The sequence below is a fragment of the Perca fluviatilis genome, chromosome 19, assembly GCF_010015445.1.
Source record: "Perca fluviatilis chromosome 19, GENO_Pfluv_1.0, whole genome shotgun sequence".
In the NCBI taxonomy this organism is placed as follows: Eukaryota; Metazoa; Chordata; class Actinopteri; order Perciformes; family Percidae; genus Perca; species Perca fluviatilis.
In genome coordinates this window covers 19,009-39,627 of record NC_053130.1, presented here as the reverse complement: position 1 = coordinate 39,627, position 20,619 = coordinate 19,009, and the positions used below count along the sequence as shown (strand labels likewise).

General features: G+C 44.5%; 1 protein-coding gene across 2 annotated transcripts; it reads left to right on the top strand.

Annotated features, from left to right (window-relative positions):
* The first annotated feature begins 7,861 nt into the window (after positions 1–7,861).
* LOC120547525 (protein quaking-B-like) lies at positions 7,862–20,619 on the top strand. 2 transcript variants are annotated; one of them, XM_039782962.1, is made up of 6 exons: positions 7,862–9,168; positions 10,188–10,324; positions 14,424–14,504; positions 15,052–15,195; positions 16,198–16,285; positions 19,725–20,619. In XM_039782962.1, the coding sequence occupies exons 1-6, from the start codon at positions 9,024–9,026 to the stop codon at positions 20,105–20,107; spliced, it is 978 nt and encodes a 325-aa protein (XP_039638896.1). In that variant the 5' UTR covers positions 7,862–9,023; the 3' UTR covers positions 20,108–20,619. The 2 variants fall into 2 exon arrangements, with proteins under 2 accessions (XP_039638896.1, XP_039638895.1); XM_039782961.1 differs by having other exon boundaries at positions 14,424–14,540.

The following is a 20,619-nucleotide window of genomic DNA, read 5'->3' as shown; positions in this document are numbered from 1 at the left end:
TCTGGAGGAGGGTGGAGAAATTGGCTGGTTGCTCTTTTGTTTGGGACCCACACTCTACAATATTTAACAATGAGAGATTGTTAATTGGCTGTCGTCCTATTAGATTTCCTGATTGGGAAAAAAAAAATGTTTGCACTCTCGGTGATATTTATGGGGAGAGGGGTTTACTCACTTTTCAGAACATATGTCTTAAGCATGGTATCCCACGTACCTTCTTTTTCTTTTATTTGCAGCTGAGATCGACTTTAAAAAGCAATGGTTTACAGGCCCCTCTTAGAAACCCTGATCATCAGCAAATACATTACAATTATGTACACAGGGTATATTTAACTCCTAGGAAGCTTCATTTGATGAAGGTTATTGATGATCCTATGTGTACTTTCTGTTCCTCCAAAGTGATAGGCAGTTATTTTCACATGTTTTGGGAGTGTACCCCAGTGGCCGACTTTTGGAAGATGGTTGCCTTTAATCTCTCTAAGTAGTTTAAGATTAGACTGCCCTGCTCGCCTACTACACTTATTTTGAATGATCTGTCAAGGCTGGGTTTGACACTGAATAAGAGAAAAGCTTTGCTGGCTGGACTTACGGCTGCAAAAAAACTTGTTGCCACACGTTGGAAACCTCCACATTCACTCTCTTTTCGAGCTTGGGTTTTAACATATTTGGATATTGTTTACTTGGAGTTGTCGACAGCTAGGGTCCATGGAGCAAAAGAGTCAGCAATAGAGGCTTGGCTTTCACTTTTAACTACCCTCTGCGGGCTTCAGGTTTAATGTGTAACCGAGATTTGGAGTTCTGGATCCAGGGGGTGGGAGGGTTATGTCTGGGGTTTTATTTAGTTATTCTATTTTTTTTTTTCATTCTTTTCTTCATCTTAGTTCTCAATCATATGTTTCTATGTATAGGTAGGTATGTGAATATATGTTTTGTGCTCTATTTTTGAGGTGTATACATACCTGTACGTACTGTCTCTTTAAAATAAAATAAAAATGTGATCACAAAAAAAAGTGTAGCTGGGTTAGGGTTGAAGGCTCTGATCTCTGCAGACAGACGGACATTTGATTCCTTTGTTCTTTTGTCTAAAGGAAGACAATGACCCAACACACAGTCAGCTGACACACACACACACACACACACACACACACACACACACACACACACACACACACACACACACACCCCTGTCAACCATCAGCTGTTTGCCTTCTTTGTTGTTATTTGACAGTTTAGAGTCAGATGAGCAGTTTTGGGAAGAGACAGGAATTAAACCTGAGATATATATATATATATATATATATATATATATATATATATATATATATATATATATATATATATATATATATACTGTGCAAAAGTATTAGGCAGGTGTGAAAAAAATGCTGTAAACTAAGAATGCTTTCAAAAATATAAATAATGATTTTTTATTTTTATCAATTTACAAAATGCAAAGTGAGCGACCAAAAAAACATCTAAATCACATCAATATTTGGTGTAACTACCCTTTGCCTTCAAACCAGCATCAATTCTCAGAGGTACACTTGCAACAAGTCACGGAGCGTTGAGGATCATAGACGCAGCGATCGGCCAAGGAAATTTAGTGCAGCAGATGAAAAACACATCAAGCTTATTTCCCTTCCAAATGGAAAGGTGTCCAGCAGTGCCATCAACTCAGAACTGGCAGAAACCAGCAGGACCCAGGTACACCCATCTACTGTCTGGAGAAGTCTGGCCAGCAGTCCCATCAGCTCAGAACTGGCAGAAATCAGCGGGACCCAGGTACATCCATCTACTGTCTGGAGAAGATGTCCAGCAGTGCCATCAGCTCAGAACTGGCAGAAACCAGCAGGACCCAGGTACACCCATCTACTGTCTGGAGAAGATGTCCAGCAGTGCCATCAGCTCAGAACTGGCAGAAATCAGCGGGACCCAGGTACACCCATCTACTGTCTGGAGAAGTCTGGCTAGCAGTGCCATAAGCTCAGAACTGGCAGAAACCAGCGGGACCCAGGTACATCCATCTACTGTCTGGAGAAGATGTCCAGCAGTGCCATCAGCTCAGAACTGGCAGAAACCAGCAGGACCCAGGTACACCCATCTAAGTAAGTAAAGTAAGTAAAATGTATTTGTATAGCACCTTTCACAGATAAAAATCACAAAGTGCTTCACAATGAAATGCAATTCAACACAAGAAGTCACAATACGAGCACATTGAAATACAAATAGAAAATATAACAAACAACCATAAAAAACCCATCGACTAAGTAAAAGCCTGCTTGAACACCAGAGTCTTCAGCTGCTTTTTAAAAGATTCTACAGAATCCACACAACGTAGCGAGAGAGGCAAGTCATTCCACAGCCTAGGAGCCACTGCTTGGAATGACCGATCCCCTCTAGTTTTAAAATTAGTGCGGGGAACCACTAATAGCATCTGACCTAATGATCTCAGACTACGGGTGGGGGTATGTAGCTGTATCAAATCAGAGATGTAGAAAGGAACTTGACCGTGCAAGGCTCTGAAAGTAATGACAAGAATTTTAAATTGAATTCTATACTGGACTGGTAACCAGTGAAGTGCTGCTAAAACAGACGTGATGTGTGCTCTTTTGTTAATGTGCATTAAAAGCCTTGCAGCAGAGTTCTGAACAGTCTGGAGACGATAAAGCTGATTCTTACTCAGACAAGTAAAAAGACTGTTACAGTAATCTAAGCGTGAAGAAATGAAAGCATGAATGATCATCTCTAATTCATCCTTAGTGACAAGTGGTCTTAACTTAGAGATATTTCTCAGGTGGAAGAAACAGTTCCTAACTAATAATTTAGAGTGGTGATCCAACGTCATAGCTGAGTCAAAAACCACACCTAAGCTCCTGAGACTCGGCTGGACAGACAAGCCTAAGTCCCCAATATGATGCTTTATCTCAGGGATACGACTTTCAGGGGCAATAATTAGAGTTTCAGTTTTTTCTGAGTTCAAATCAGAAAGTTGTCACATAACCACTGTTTGATACTAGACAATTATTAAAGATGACAGTTTGGAGAACTCAGTTTCCTTAAAAGAACAGTAAAGTTGGATATCATCCGCATAGAGATGGTACAATATGTCTCTAAATTGACTAATTATCTGTCCTAAAGGAAATATATACAAGAGGAACAGAATAGGTCCCAAGACAGACCCCTGAGGTATCCCACACGACAACTCTGCAGTTTCAGACAATATCTGATTAACATGAACACTAAAACGTCTACCAGAAAGGTAGGATGAGAACCATTTTAAAACTGATCCAGACATCCCAACCAGATCACGAAGTCTATTTATCATAATGGTATAGTCGTTAGTGTCAAGCACGGAAGAAAGGTCCAATAGGACCAAAACTGTAAAATCCTTTGAATCAGCTGACATCATAATATCACTAGAGATTTTTAGAAGTGCAGTTTCCGTAGAATGCCTTTTACGGAAACCAGACTGGAATTTATCAAACAGCTTGTGCTTCTCTAAGAAAAGGGTGAGTTGCTCTGCTACAACGTTTTCTAAAATTTTTGACATGAAAGGTAGTTTTGATATTGGCCTGTAGTTCTTAGGTTGAAGTGGATCCAACGTGGGCTTTTTAAGTACAGGCTTAACAACAGCATGTTTAAAAAAACTAGGAACAACACCAGTTAAAAGTGAGGTATTTAGCATCTCAACAATGCAGGGGCCAATGGAGTCAAAAGCTTGAACAAATAGCACAGTAGGGACAACATCCATAGGACAAGATGAGGGTTTCAAAGTCTGTAGCAGAGAAATGATGTCATTCAGTGTCACAGGTTTAAAAGTGGACCAAAAATGAGCGGGAGACAAGTCAAATGCAGAGTTCTGAGGAAGTGATGGTAAGATGTTGGTCCTAACATCTCTGATCTTATTCACAAAGAAGTGGAGGAATTAATCACAGTCTGATTTAGAAGACACACTTGCTTGTGGGCCAGAAGGAGACACTAAAGCATTAATGGTGTCAAATAAAATTCTTGGGGGGTTATGCTTATTTGAGGATATAAGCTGAGAAAAGAAACAAGTTCTGGCCTTTCTCAGCATCTCGTTTAAAGTAACCCTTAGATCCTTAAGGTGAATCCTATGAACCACAAGTTTAGTAGTTTTCCAGAGACGTTCAACTTTTCTACAATCTCTCCTAAAACTTTGGATTGTTTCATCAATCCAAGGACAGGATTTTTTATGAGGGATAATGCTTGATTTAACAGGTGCTATTTTATCTAAAATTGTTAAACACTGAGTATTAAAAGACTGGATAAAAACATCTGCATCACTGCATCCCATCAGAGAACATGGGTCGAACAAGGCAGAGAACTTCTCAGCAGCATCATGATTCATAATCTGCCTTTGGGCCCTAATTCTCAGGGCGGAGGATCAAGAGGAAAGTTAATCTCAAAAAACACAACTATGATCACTCACAAGAACATCTTCCACGATGCATTTGCTATATCTACACCAAAAGAGAAGACAAGGTCCAGGGTGTGACCCTTAATGTGTGTAGGTCCAGTAACGGTTGTTAGTAAAATTAAAAGAGTCTGTGATAGAAAGGAGATCAGCAGCTGTGTTACATGTAGAATCATCAATATGCAGGTTAAAGTCTCCAATAATTAAGACCTTTTCCAGTTTGATGATAGACGATAGGAAGTCAGTAAAATCAGTAAGAAAGATGTTTGCCGGGCCGGGGAGGCGGTAGATCAACACACTATAAAAGTGTTAAAAGAACCTACTTTGAGCATCTGTGATTCAAAAGAGGAAAAACTTTCAAAGTTTATGGCTCTACATATGAATCTGTCACGATGCACAGCAGCAAGCCCCACCTCCACAGCGTGCCATGCGGGGCGTCCCAGTAACAGAGCAGCCAACAGGACAGAGCTCATTTAAATGAACAACATTCTCCATTTTCCCCTTTGCCACGTTTCTGTAAGGAACATAAAATCCATATTCTCACTAGTAAAAAGCTCGTTGAGAATAAAAGTTTTATTAGAAATGGAACGAGCTTTGAGCAAGGCAAGCCGTAATGATGATGGCAGACCGGCATCCTCAACAGCTGATTGTAACGGAACGGACCGTAAAACAGCCGACGGTCACGTGATCTCCAGCTGCGGCGCGGTCAGTCTCTGGTCAGACAGCACAGCAACAATCTGTATCGGCAGTCTGGGCAGGTACCGCGTTCCCACCAGCGCAACGCTGGGACAGAAGAGGCACCCGTCCAACGGGGCAGAAACATCCGTGGGTACTGCGGCTGGGGAGTAGGCCTAATTCCACCAGCTTCCTGGAGGGAAACCGGCCGCAACCACCGGGACCGTTCTCCGCGACAAGGCCAGAGAACCCCCGTCCAGAAAGATCACCTGGTCTTGACCTGAGCTCCAGCTCTACAGCCCCTTCTCCGCGGTCTCTTCTTGGGATTACCAGGGCTCCTGGATGTAAACAGGAGCCGGTACTCAGGTGAGGAGGGAGGACACACGAGGGGGGGCGGAAAGGTTTGTCGGAAACTTTCCCAGCTATCAAAGAGTCCTTCCATAGACACTTTGATGTCCAATAACGACCGTCGATCATAAGTCCGAGTAGCAGAGATGCAATCGTTAGACGATAGGGCTGATATGACAACAAATAAGACGAGTACAGACATGGAAAGTTGACACAGATGTGATGCAGCAGCGGCCAAACCAAACACAGGCGCCATCTTGTATACTTCAGATACAAGCTTGTCTACTGTCTGGAGAAGTCTGGCCAGCAGTGCCATCAGCTCAGAACTGGCAGAAACCAGCAGGACCCAGGTACACCCATCTACTGTCTGGAGAAGTCTGGCCAGAAGTGGTCTTCATGGAGGAGTTGCAGCCAAAAAGCCATACCTCTGACATAGAAACAAGGCCAAGCAACTCAACTATGCACAAAAACATAGGAACTGGGGTGCAGAAAAATGGCAGCAGGTGCTCTGGACTGATTAAATATTTGGCTGTAGCAGAAGGCAGATTGTTCGCCGAAGGGCTGGAGAGAGGTACAATAATGAGTGTCTGCAGGAAACAGTGAAGCATGGTGGAGGTTCCTTGCAAGTTTGGGGCTGCATTTCTGCAAATGGAGTTGGAGATTTGGTCAGGATTAATGGTGTCCTCGATGCTGAGAAATCCAGCCAGATACTTATCAATCATGGAATACCATCAGGGAGGCATATGATTGGCCCCAAATTTATTCTGCAGCAGGACAACAACCCCAAACATTCAGCCAAGGTCATTAAGAACTATCTCCAGCGTAAAGAAGAACAAGAAGTCCTGGAAGTGATGGCATGGCCCCCACAGAGCCCTGGTCTCAGCATCATCCAGTCTGTCTGGGATCACATGAAGAGACAGAAGGATCTGAGGAAGCCTACATCCTCAGAAGATCTGTGGTTAGTTCTCCAAGATGTTTGGAACAACCTACCAGCCCAGTTCCTTCAAACACTGTGTGCAAGTGTACTGAGAAGAACTGATGCTGTCTTGAAGGCAAAGGCTGGTCACACCAAATATTGTTTTTATTTAGATTTCTCTTCTGTTCCTTCACTGCATTTTGTTAATAGATGAAAATAAACTATTAACACTTCCATTTTTGAAAGCGTTCTGAGTTTACAGCATTTTTTCTTACCTGCCTAAAACTTTTGCACAGTACTGTATATATACATATATATATATATATATATATATATATATATATATATATATACTGTATAGAATATACTGTAGAATATATAATTATATATATTAATATGTTGATAGAGAGGAGATGTATTTAATCCATGTTGAAATCTATGAACAGAATATGTTGTCTACGGACAGACAGACAGACGGACAGACAGAGAGACGGATAGACAGACAGACAGACAGGCAGACAGTCTCTGATGTTGAGTCAGTATTAAAAGAGTTGGAAGAGATAACTTGTGGTCTGATTTTAACAGTTTTTCTGAATTTAAACATTAGCGACATGTTTCAGACGGAGACGGAGGAAGAAAGAGGACATTCTTCAGAGTGATGTCACGGCGCTCTGAGAGACGAGGCTGCAGCCAAACGGAGAGTCGTCCCCCCTCCCCTCTCATTTCAGAGCTCAAAGCTTTTCTTCTCCACACTAACCCAGGAAGAGAGGGGTACTACTTCTCCTCACTAACCCAGGAATGTCTGTGTGTGTGTGTGTGTGGGGGGGGGGGGTACTCGTTTCCATCTAAAAGAGTGAAACCACTGAAGTTTTTAAAGCAACAGATTCAAACTGAGAAACTTTGTATTTACAGGTGAGATGTTTGTCCCGGCATTCAGCCAATCAGAGAACAGCGAGGCGACAGGTATAGGGGTGTGTGTGTGTGTGTGTGTGTGTGTGTGTGCGTGCATGTCTGTGTGTGTGTGTGCATGTGTGTGTCTGTGTGTGTCTGTGTGCGTGCATGTCTGTGTGTGTGTGCCTGTGTGTGTCTGTTTGTGTCTGTGTGTGTGCGTGTGTGTGTGTGTGTGTGCGTGTGCGTGTGTGGGTGCGTGTGTGTGTGTGCCTGTGTCAGATAAAGCAGGACAGGAAGGTCAGTGATGTTGCCTTCAAAACAAGTGCTCTAAAAACACAATAAATCCTGGGAAAGTTTAGAAAATTTAAACAAAATATTTTTTTTTTATATTTTGTCTGTCCAATTTTCTGACAGGGACGTGTGTGTTATTAAAAATTAGTTTCTGTGTGTGTGCCAGAGATCTTCCTCCTCTGATCGGGAACATTTACAGTTTAAATGAATTTACTGATTCTCAACGTGCTTTTATTCTGAAGGCCAGGATGGAAGCTGTGTGTTTCATGTGGTTCAACTTGACTTTGCTCCTTTCTCGGTCTCAAAGAGTGTGTTAGGAGGACCGCTCACAGCCGGGACAGAGCCAGAGTTTCTGGAGTTTCTGGAGTTTCTGGAGGCATAAAACCTGGAGCACAGACCCGGGACATAGACGGAGCTTCTGGACTTTTTATTTATTTATTTATTCAATGATTTAAAAAAAGAATTGCATATAAAACTGCACAGCAGCGATGACATAGGTTGATATTAAATATCACTGAGGATTAAAAACTCAATAAAGTCAGGATTATTTCCATTGTGGAACTCGAACACTTTCCAGACAAAAACCAGCTCAAACAACAAGACATCATTAACATATATCAGCAGACGGTGACAACACGCTTCTGTCTTTCTCTGTCAAACAGTTAACAAAATTAAGAGTGGAACTTGAGAAAGCTATACGGTGCTTTGAAAACTTTAAGGACTTTTCTTTATGGAGTTTCTGGAGGGATAAAACTCAGAGGAAAGAGCTGGGACAGAGCCAGGGATCCTGGAGGAAAGAGCCGGCATAGAGCCAAGGATCCTGAAGGAAAGAACTGGGACAGAGCCAGGGATCCTGGAGGAAAGAACCGGGACAGAGCCAGGGATCGTGGAGAAAGAGCCGGCACAGACCCAGGGATCCTGGAGGACAGAGCCGGCACAGAGCCAGGGATCCTAGAGGAAAGAGCCAGGACAAAACCAGAGATTTTTAGGACTCCGAAGAAGACTTTTAGTCTTCCTTACTCTTCTGCACTGAAATAGTTTTTTTTCTAAATACATTGTAAGTTCTTTAAATCTTCTCTAAACTATAAACTAAATAAAAGCCAGAGGAAAGACCCGGGACAGAGCCAGGGATCGTGGAGGAACGAGCCGGCACAGAGCCAGGGATCCTGGAGGAAAGAGCCGGCACAGAGCCAGGGAATCTGGAGGAAAGAACCGCAGCTTCTGAAGCGATAAAAACCGGACACACAGGAATCTCTGGTCAGAGGAACTTGTGCTGATTAATTCAGAAGAAAGGAGTGTGTGTGTGTGTGTGTGTGTGTTTGTCTGTCTGTCTGTCTGTGTGTCTGTGTGTGTCTCTGTCTGTCTGTCTGTCTGTCTGTGTGTGTTTGTCTGTCTGTCTGTCTGTGTGTGTCTCTGTCTGTCTGTCTGTGTGTGTGTGTGTGTGTGTGTGTGTGTGTGGGTGTGTGTGTGATGGTGGGGGAGATGGAGGGGAAGGAGAAGCCGAGGCCCGGTGGTCCAGATTATCTGATGCAGTTGATGAACGATAAGAAGCTGCTGAGCAGTCTTCCCAACATCTGCGGGATCTTCCAACATCTGGAGAGACTACTGGACGAGGGTGAGACGTCTGTCTGTCTGTCTGTTGTCTATGTAATATTGTCTTGTTAGGAGTCTGGATTTTTCACTCATGAGACCGTTAGAAAAGAAAACTTTAGGAAACAAACAGAGCTCCGTCACGTTCTGCATCACGTGGTAACCTTCAGTAAGTGATGTCACGTCTGATCTGAACCCAAATCTCCATCTTTTTATCAACTTAACTCAGTACTTAGGGTTGGGGGGGAAGTGGGGGGGGGGTAGTAGTTTTGGTGTCTAAACCAAACTGGGACCGTTTCACAACGTTAACCACGGGCTTAAAACTGCCACCGTTACTTTCTCTGGTTTAGATATGAGGACGTGTTTCCTGCCACCACTGGGGGGCGATCATTTAGGAAACAGTCCTGTGGGTCGGATTGGAGTGGCAAACCACCCATATCCTCGGAGGGTTTGGAGGGGGGGGTTGATGGAACCAAGGCTGTCAATCGATCGTTAACTCGTTTTTCTGTGTTAACTCTGACAGCTCTGATGTTAGCATGATGTCAGCATGATGTCAGCATGATGTCAGGATGATGTTAGAATGATGTCAGCATGATGTCAGCATGATGTCAGCATGATGTCAGGATGATGTTAGCATGATGTCAGCATGATGTCAGCATGATGTCAGGATGATGTTAGCATGATGTTAGCATGATGTCAGAATGATGTCAGCATGATGTCAGCATGATGTCAGCATGATGTCAGGATGATGTCAGCATGATGTCAGGATGATGTTAGCATGATGTCAGGATGTCAGCATGATGCCAGCATGATGTCAGCATGATGTTAGCATGATGTCAGCATGATGTTAGCATGATGTCAGGATGATGTCAGCATGATGTCAGCATGATGTTAGCATGATGTCAGGATGATGTCAGCATGATGCCAGCATGATGTCAGCATGATGTTAGCATGATGTCAGCATGATGTTAGCATGATGTCAGGATGATGTCAGCATGATGTCAGCATGATGTTAGCATGATGTTAGCATGCTGTGTGTTTCAGAGATCAGCCGCGTGAGGAACAACATGTATGTGAACACTCTGAACGGGTCAGACAGAACCGGCGAGCTGCCCGACGCCATTGGCCCGGTCGTCCAGCTGCAGGAGAAACTCTACGTCCCGACCAAGGAGCACCCCGAGGTGAGTACAGTCAGCCGTACGTCTCTGAACCTTTCGGAGGGACGAAACTCAGAGGAAAGAGCCGGCACAGAGCCAGAGATTCTGGAGGATAAAACCCGAAGGAAAGAGCCGGCACAGATCCAGAGATGCTGGAGGATAAAACCCGGAGGAAAGAGCCAGCACAGAGCCAGAGATTCTGGAGTTTTTGGAGGGATAAAACTTGGAGGAATGAGCTGGCACAGAGCCAGAGACTCTGGAGGATAAAACCTCAAGGAAAGAGCCGGCACAGAGCCAGATATTCTGGAGGATAAAACTCGGAGGAAAGAGCCACCACAGAGCCAGAGATTCTGGAGGATAAAACCAGGAGGAAAGAGCCGGCCCAGAGCCAGAGATTCTGGAGGATAAAACCAGGAGGAAAGAGCCGGCCCAGAGCCAGAGATTCTGGAGGATAAAACCTGGAGGAAAGAGCTGGCACAAAGCCAGAGAAAGAAGCTACCTTCAAGTGCAGTAAGAAACATCGAAATCTATAAACGATCTGACGGAAAGCAGTAGCTGTGAAATTTAAAGTCTACTTGTGCCCCGTTGGGGTGTGTGTGTGTGTGTCTGTGTGTGTGTTGTGTCTCCTCTGTTCTTTCTGACCACGGTGGGAGATCTGGAAATGAGTCGGGTGGGGAAATGCAACGCTATCACGCCACGGCCGAGCGGCGTGCGCTGCTGCGACGTGTAGTTACATGTTTCGAGAGGTGACGTCAGGCTACGGCGTAGACACAGAGGGGTCTGCAGGGGTATGCCGTCGATTCCATGCAGAAGCATTAAACAGCCCTTACACTTCACCTTTCAGCCATGAGAAACAACCAGCTCATCCTCGCTAGAAAACGCTGCCTAAAAACCTTTGTTAGGCGGCGTTTTCTAAGGGGAGGACAGGTTTTTTTGTTTCCACCCACCAAAACCCCCAATTGGGTGTGCATTGCATTCATGTTAACAAAACATGGTGCACGGACATCACCATCACAGATACAGTCACCTTGAGTATCTCATGGTTAAGTGTAGACCTTTCTATCTGCCCAGAGAGTTTACATCAACTGTAGTAACAGCAGCCTATATACCATCGGATGCTAATGCAAAGATTGCCATTAAAGAACTGCATTCAGCTATTAGGAAACAACAGACTATTCACCCTGAGGCAGCCTTCATTGTACTGCCTAAATTCCATCAAACTGGAGATTGTTCGCAACTGAGGCCACCCATGACTCCCACACGGACATTGACTCATATGCCTCCTCCGTTCTGGACTGTATCAACTCTAACATCAATAGTGTCACCACCCTCACACCGATTACCACTTTCCCTAATCAGAAGCCAAGGATGAACAGTGAGTTCAGACTCCTGCTGAAGGCACGGGACATTGCACTCAGATCAGGTGATGCTCAAGCCTATAACTCATCCAGGGCTAACCTGAATAGAGGCATCAAAAAAGCCAAGTACAACCATAAGCTAAGGATTGAGGAACACTTCAAGAACAACTCTGACCCCGACGCATGTGGCAAGGCATCCAGGCCATCACTGACTACAAAGCTACCAACTCCACCCCCCCCTGACACCTCCTTGCCTGATGAGCTGAACCACTTCTATGGCTGCTTTGATAGGGACAACATGGAGGTGGCCATCAAGGCTGTGGTCTCTGCAGATCACCAGCCCCTCATACTCTCCACCCCTGATGTGTGTGTGGCACTGAGTAGGATTAATGCACGCAAGGCTGCTGGTCCTGATGGTATCCCCGGACGCATACTCAGGGCCTGCGCTGTGCAGTTGACTGAGGTTTGGACCGATTCAATCGGTCACTAGCCCAGGCAGCTGTCCCCGCCTGCTTTAAAACCACCTCCATCGTGCCGGTGCCAAAACACTCCACTGCAATAAGTCTAAATGACTTCCGTCCAGTTGCACTCATCCCCATCATTGTGAAGTGCTTCGAGAGGCTGGTCCTGGCCCATCTCAAGACCTGCCTACCACCCTCACTGGACCTTTTCAATTTGCCTACCATCAGAAGAGGAGCACAGAAGATGCCATCTCTATGGCCCTTCACTCTGCCCTGTCCCACCTTGACAATAGCAACACCTATGTGAAAATGCTGTTCATTGACTTTAGTTCAGCATTCAACACCATCATCCCCTCCAAACTGATCACCAAACTCAGTGAACTGGGGTCAATAAACTATCACAATATAAATGGATTTTCTGCTGAGCCCTCTCCTTTACTCCCTCTTCACCTACGACTGCACACCTGTACATGGCTCTAACACCATTGTAAAGTTTGATTGGTCTCATCAGCAACAACGATGAAACAGCCTACAGGGAGGAGGTCCAGCACCTAACATCGTGGTGCACTGACAACCACCTGGCTCTCAACACCAAGAAGACCAAAGAGCTAATTGTGGACTTCAGGAAGTCTAAAGCTAGGACACACATCCCCATCCTCATCAATGGGACTGAGGTGGAGCGTGTCACCAGCTTCAAGTTTCTGGCTGTCCACATCTCTGAGGACCTCTCTTGGACCCTCAACACCTCTACCCTGATCAAGAAGGCTCAACAGTGTCTCTTCTTTCTGAGGAGACTGTTGTCCGCGAGGCCAGATGAAAACTCAAAAACAAAGAAATAGCAGAATCTATGTCATTTCTTGCTTTACAACATATATAGCGTTATCAGTATTAACAAGATAACCATATAATTACTTAGATAGATGTGTTTTGAAAAGCAAACTATATCATTGCTTAGAGTGTGTGTGTTGAAAACCCCCCCAAAAAATAACATATATCTTGCTTACATATTGATCTGTTTTGCATTTTATGACAGAAAGAGCTTTCTTTGAGAAACTGTAAAGTGTAGGAAAGCACCTAGACAGATAAGAGCACAGGCAGGAGCTGCGGCCTTGACCGGTGCATGCAGCTGTGTGTGTGTGCGTCTTGAAGGCACATGTGTGGCCATACACAGCACACAAGCTGTAGAGTTCATGAGGTTCATTACTGTAACGTTATTTGTGAAGTGTTTCCTACATTACCATACAAGGATAGGGAAGTACATATAGTACGTCCCTTTTGATAATTTTGGGAGGAGTAAAATGTTTTTCGTGTATAAATATGAGTGTTTTTGCTGAGTAGCAGCCCCTTTCGGGTGCCCTTTCTGGGTGCCTTTTGAGCCCTTTTGGGTCCCTTTTGGGTCCCTTTTTGGGTCCCTTTTGGGCTCCCTTCGGGCTCTTTTACCCGAGTGCTTTACGTGGCATCGGGATGCCATGAAGCCTTCTCCGTCTACCCTTGCACTTTCTGTTGTTTTGGGGAAGATTCATTATGCCTCTCTCAGCTGGAGAGGGGTTCCCTTGCGCTCGCTGAGTGTAAGGGAGGAAAAGAAAAAGAAAAAAGAAAAAAGACTATCTCTGAGAAGCGGCTTCAAATACCTCTGTTAGAGCGGAGGGTTTATCTTTATCTTTATTTTTATTTTTATGTTGTAGAGGACCACTTGCTTTTAATTTCTGCTTTTGTCACAAAATAATAAAAATCACCTGAGTCCGACTTTGGACTAGGAGAGGACGGCTGAGACAGTGAGTACTAAAGAAAAATCATTGATTTCAAAGATCCCCTCGGGCAGTGCTTGTCATATACAGGGGGATAAGAGCCTGTGTTTTTGGGGACGTCTGGTGTAGTGTGTATCTAACCTCTTGTCTCGCCTTCGGGTTCCCTGATCCGGGCGAGGGATCACCCCAACCACAGCTTGTTCACCCCAACCACAGCCTGTTCACCCCAACCACAGCCTGTTCTCACCCCAACCACATCCTGTTCACCCCAACCACAGCCTGTTCAACCCACTCCCCTCCGGGAGGCATTACAGGTCTCTCCGCACCTTCTTTCCTGCGGCTGTCACCCTACTGAACTCTTGCTCTGCATCCCGGTGACAACCAACCAACTAAGCCTTTTTTTTGCAGTTCTTGTTGGACACAAACTGCATTTCGTTGTCTTTGTACTTGTACTCTACACAATGACAATAAAGATGAATCTGATCTAATCTAATCTATTGGCTGATTGATCGGCCGGTCTTCTTAGTAACCAGAGTGTGTTTTCTCCCTCTGTCAGTTTAACTTTGTTGGGAGGATCCTGGGTCCTCGCGGTCTGACGGCGAAGCAGCTGGAGGCAGAGACAGGATGTAAGATCATGGTGAGAGGGCGGGGCTCCATGAGAGACAGGAAGAAGGTAAAACACAAACACAGGATGGGAACAACAATCTCTGAAACTGGTCCAGTATTAAACAAGAAACATGCTGTAATGAAACCCTACAAGACAATTGTTCAGCATCAGTTAGCATCCACTAAAAGTTCTGTTGTTGCTGCTGACAGACTCAGATTATTATTCTAAGTAACATTATGGGATTGATCCCTACAGAGATAGACCTTTTAGTTAAAGAGTAAGATCCTTTTAGTTTAACATGAAACAGCCCCGAAATCACCATCACCAAACCCACCAGACTCCATGTAAATAATCAGGACTTTTAGCATGTATAGAGCCAGCATATTTCCACATGTAAATGTGTGAATTAAGGGTTTATTTCAACCAAACCAGAGTGGTGATTGTTGGAACAGTGGAAAGATGAACCAAGACGTCTTTTGGTAGTTTTATTTTCTGTCCACCATTGAATCAAGTGTGTTTTACCATGATAAAATCTCTGATTATTTACATGGAGTCTGGTGTATGTGTCTGTGTGCAGGAGGAGCAGAATCGAGGTAAGCCTAACTGGGAGCATCTGAACGAGGACCTCCATGTCCTCATCACGGTGGAAGACGCTCAGAATCGCGCCGAGATCAAACTCAGACGCGCCGCGGAGGAAGTCAACAAGCTGCTGGTGCCTGCCGTGAGTCAGCTACTTGCATAAAAAAAACACCATTTCAACACATTCTCACTCCCATCTCGTAAAATACGGACGCATGGTCAGGTGCCTTTGTCGTTCTTATTGATGCTAAAAATCTCCTTTAGCGTCATATAACACGATTTATCTAAACGTGCTTGTTCGGGAGTATTGGCATCCCTTTTGACGCAGTGATGTTAAGGAAAAGGTCCATGACACGAGGGAATAACAGCACGGTTAAAGACACACGTGGGACCCGATCCCCGGTCTCCTGGGTGTAAGTCCTGTGTTGACCCATCCATCCCCCCAACCAACATCCCTATGAGGTATTTCCCCCTTACATACTACTCTCTAAATGCTGTGTAGCTGCTGCTCTCCCAGTTATGTTCTACAAACAGGTTGTGGATAAAGACTAGGTGGATGTCAACATACAGGACTTTCAAGACAGAGAGCCGAGTTCGCTTCCCGGGGAAAACTAAAGCCTTTCACCCAGGAAATATGTGTTCTTTAGGAGGGTTTTAATCCAAACCACCATATTTTTCCTAACCTTAACTAGTTGTTCACCAACTGCTACGATATCATAGGGACTCGTTCATGAGAATGCATTGTGTTAGGTAAGTAGGATGGATACCTTTCCCAATTCCTTGTTTGTGCATCCTCGATTCCTGGACTCTAGGAAGGAGGAGTCGAGGCAACAGGCAGGATACAGCACTTTGCTTTCCTACGACTTAACCATTGACCTCCGAAACCAGGGCAACCAAGGAGAACGTCAAACAAACTCCTTAGTGTGTCAGGGTTGGGTTGCTGTGTTTGTAGTCTATAGATCTGTAGATTGCTCCGGTTAACCCAGGAATGCTGTGTGGACTTGCCAGACCTTCCTCTGCAGTGCTGTGGAGGAAGGCCTGGGAAAGCGACACTAGTGTGTTTGTGACACTCTTGCACCCCCCTGTGGCTCCAGCTGGAACAGTAGAAATGCAGAAATGCATGCTGGGTGTTTGTGTGTTTCAGGCAGAGGGGGAGGACAGTCTGAAGAAGATGCAGCTGATGGAGTTAGCCATCCTGAACGGGACATACCGAGATGCTAACATCAAGCCCTGTAAGAGACCGACCAATCACAAAGCAGTCACACTGACCGACCAATCACAGAGCAGTGACACTGACAAACCAATCACAGAGCAGTGACACTGACCAACCAATCACATAGCAGGCAGACCACAGATATCAGTAGAAACTTCATTGGCCATTTTGGGCCAGACATATTGCTCCTCCTAATGCGTCTATGGAGGCAGAAGGTCTATCCAGCGTTAAAATCATCTTTTCTTCAAGCAGTTTGCTTTGCTACAAATGTCAGAAATGTATTTATGATTGGTTAGAAGGTTATCAAACCAAAATACCTCATCTTGTGTAGATACCAACAGTACATAGCATTAAGCTTCAACAGAACAATTAACGGTATCTATGTATTCATATATCTATAACAAGATGGACACCATATCTATGTACAGTACAGGCCAAACGTTTGGACACACCTTCTCATTCAATGCGTTTCCTTTAATTTCATGACTATTTACATTGTAGATTCTCACTGAAGGCATCAAAACTATGAATGAACACGTGGAATTATTTACTTAACAAAAAAGTGTAAAATTACTGAAAACATGTCTTATATTCTAGATTCTTCAAAGTAGAGCCACCCTTTGCTCTGATTACTGCTTTGCACACTCTTGGCATTCTCTTGATGAGCTTCCAGAGGTAGTCACCTGAAATGGTTTTCCAACAGTTTTGAAGGAGTTCCCAGTGATGCTTAGCACTTGTTGGCCCTTTTGCCTTCACTCTGCAGTCCAGCTCACCCCAAACCATCTCGATTGGGTTCAGGTCCGGTGACTGTGGAGGCCAGGTCATCTGGCGCAGCACTCCATCACTCTCCTTCTTGGTCAAATAGCCCTTACACAGCCTGGAGGTGTGTTTGGGGGATGGCATGTCACTGCAGGATGCCGTGGTAGCCAGGCTGGTTCAGTATGCCTTCAATTTTGAATAAATCCCCAACATTGTCACCAGCATAGCACCCCCACACCATCACACCTCCTCCTCCATGCTTCACAGTGGGAACCAGGCATGGAGAATCCATCCGTTCACCTTTTCTGCGTCGCACAAAGACACGGCGGTTGGAACCAAAGATCTCAAATTTGGACTCATCAGACCAAAGCACAGATTTCCACTGGTCTAATGTCCATTCCTTGTGTTTCTTGGCCCAAACAAATCTGTTTTGCTTGTTGCCTCTCCTTAACAGTGTTTTCCTAGCAGCTATTTGACCATGAAGGCCTGATTCGCGCAGTCTCCTCTTAACAGTTGTTCTAGAGATGTGTCTGCTGCTAGAACGCTGCGTGGCATTCATCTGGTCTCTAATCTGAGCTGCTGTTCACTTGCGATTTCTGAGGCTGGTGACTCAAATTCAATTTTCAATTCAATTTTATTTATAGTATCAAATCATAACAGAGTTATCTCAAGACACTTTACAGATAGAGTAGGTCTAGACCACACTCTATAAATTCCCAAACCCCAACAATTACAGTAATTCCCTCAAGAGCAAGCATTAGCAGTGGCTATTGCGACAGTGGCAAGGAAAAACTCCCTTTTAGGAAGAAACCTCGGCAGACCCAGACTCTTGGTAGGCGGTGTCTGACGGGCCGGTTGGGGGTGTGATGAACAGTGGCACATAATAGTCACATTAAAGATAATGGAACAATGACTTCGAAGGTCATCGTGGAAGATCATGTCGTGTCGGATGCGGCGGTCGCGACAGGACGCAGCAGGACACAGCAGGATGCAGCCGGGAATTGCAGAGAATCGCAGAGCATAGCTCTGTGAAGAAGAAACATAAGGACTCCGGGGAGTAAACTCCCCAGAGCTAGGTTAGTAACAAGCATTTCTGGGACAGGATGCATACAAAAGGAAACAAGTAAAGATGAGAGAGCAGCTCAGTGTGTCACAGGAAGGAAGGAACTTCCCGGCAGTCTAGAATTATAATAGCATAACTAAGGCAGGTTAAAGAGAGGTGCCTGGTCGGGCTAGAACTCTCCCCAACCGGTTCGGGCTGTACTGGCCTGCCTCCCTCTACTCTTGCTATATTATTGATTATATAATAAATAAAACTGATGACTTCAAATGAACTTATCCTCAGCAGCAGAGGTGACTCTTGGTCTTCCTTTCCTGGGGCGGTCCTCATATGAGCCAGTTTCGTTGTAGCGCTTGATGGTTTTTGCGACTGAACTTGGGGACACATTCAAAGTTTTCGCAATTTTCTTCACTGACTGACCTTCATTTGTTAAAGTAACGATGGCCACTTGTTTCTCTTTACTTAGCTGATTGGTTTTTGCCATAATATGAATTCTAATAGGGCTGTCGGCTGTGTATCAACCTGACTTCTGCACAACACAACTGATGGTCCCAACCCCATTAATAAGGGAAAAAAATCCACTAATTAACCCTGACAAGGCACACCTGTGAAGTGAAAACCATTTCAGGTGACTACCTCATGAAGCTCATTGAGAGAACACCAAGGGTTTGCAGCGCTATCAAAAAAGCAAAGGGTGGCTACTTTGAAGAAACTAGAATATAAGACATGTTTTCAGTTATTTCACATTTTTTGTTAAGTACATAATTCCATATGTGTTCATTCATAGTTTTGATGCCTTCAGTGAGAATCTACAATGTAAATAGTCATGAAAAGAAAGAAAATGCATTGAATGAGGTGTGTCCAAACTTTTGGCCTGTACTGTATTCATATATCTATAACAAGATGGAGACAGTATCTATGTATTTATATATCTATAAAAAGATAGACAGTATCTATGTATTCATATATCTATAACAAGATGGAGACAGTATCTATGTATTCATATATCTATAACAAGATGGAGGCCATATCTATGTATTCATATATCTATAACAAGATGGAGACAGTATCTATGTATTCATATATCTATAACAAGATGGAGGCCATATCTATGTATTCATATATCTATAACAAGATGGAGACAGTATCTATGTATTTATAAATCTGTAACAAGATGGAGACAGTATATATGTATTCATATATCTATAACAAGATGAGGCAGTATATATGTATTCATATATCTATAACAAGATGGAGACAGTATCTATGTAATCATATATCTATAACAAGATGGAGACAGTATCTATGTAATCATATATCTATAACAAGATGGAGGCAGTATCTATGTATTCATATATCTATAACAAGATGGAGACAGTATCTATGTATTCATATATCTATAACAAGATGGAGGCAGTATCTATGTATTCATATATCTATAACAAGATGGAGACAGTATCTATGTATTCATATATCTATAACAAGATGGAGACAGTATCTATGTATTCATATATCTATAACAAGATGGAGACAGTATCTATGTATTCATATATCTATAACAAGATGGAGACAGTATCTATGTATTCATATATCTATGGTCTGATCAAATTCTGCTAACTCTCTTCTTCTTCTTCTTCAGCCTCCCTTTCTTTCTCTCTTGCAGCATCCAATCAGAGTCCTCGTGTCCTCTCTTGCCATGCCCCCATGCTGCCTGCCGCCCTGCGCCCCCCCGCCCCCACAGGCCCCGCCCTGATGCCTCTGATTCGTCAGATCCAGACGGTGCTGCCCAATGGGACGCCAGTGCTGCAGGGGGCGGGGCCTGAGTCGGGGCTGATCTACGCCACGCCGTACGACTACCCGTACGCTCTGGCGGCGCCGGCGTCCATCTTGGAGTACCCACTGGACTCTGGGGGGGTGTTGGGTAAGCTGGCCCCCCCCTGCTCCTGTGACTGCTCCCCCACACCGCACCACCACCACCAGTGGAGCCCGGCCCCCACGCTGCTCCTCAGACACGCCTCCTGAAGCCTGGAGGACGCCATCCCCGCACCGCGCTCGCAGTTCAGAACTCTAAAGATGGCCTCCTCGCTCACAGTTCAGAACTCTAAAGATGGCCTCCTCGCTCACAGTTCAGAACTCTAAAGATGGCCGCCGCGCCAAAACCTCCTGATACAGCGCTGCCATCTGAAACATGGACGTATTATAAGGATTATTGACTGGACACTGGATCTATTTTAGTTCAGTGGAGCTGGTCATCTGGCACAAAGTGCGGTTATAGCCGGTTATAGCCGGTTAACCGGTTATAGCCAGCAGAGAGAACTAGTATAGTGCGGTTATAGCCGGTTATAGCCGGTAGAGAGAACTAGCATAGTGCGGTTATAGCCGGTTAACCGGTTATAGCCGGTAGAGAGAACTAGCATAGTGCGGTTATAGCCAGTTATAGCCGGTTAACCGGTTATAGCCGGCAGAGAGAACTAGTATAGTGCGGTTATAGGCAGTTATAGCCAGTTAACCGGTTATAGCCGGCAGAGAGAACT

What these genes read in the sequence shown, in the direction of transcription:
- LOC120547525 (XM_039782961.1), top strand. Translation starts at nt 9,024, where the DNA reads ATGGTGGGGGAGATGGAGGGGAAGGAGAAGCCGAGGCCCGGTGGTCCA. An exon ending in ACAAGCTGCTGGTGCCTGCC is followed by an intron (nt 15,196 to 16,197) that starts GTGAGTCAGCTA and finishes TGTGTGTTTCAG; the next exon opens with GCAGAGGGGGAGGACAGTCT. An exon ending in AGATGCTAACATCAAGCCCT is followed by an intron (nt 16,286 to 19,724) that starts GTAAGAGACCGA and finishes CTTCTTCTTCAG; the next exon opens with CCTCCCTTTCTTTCTCTCTT.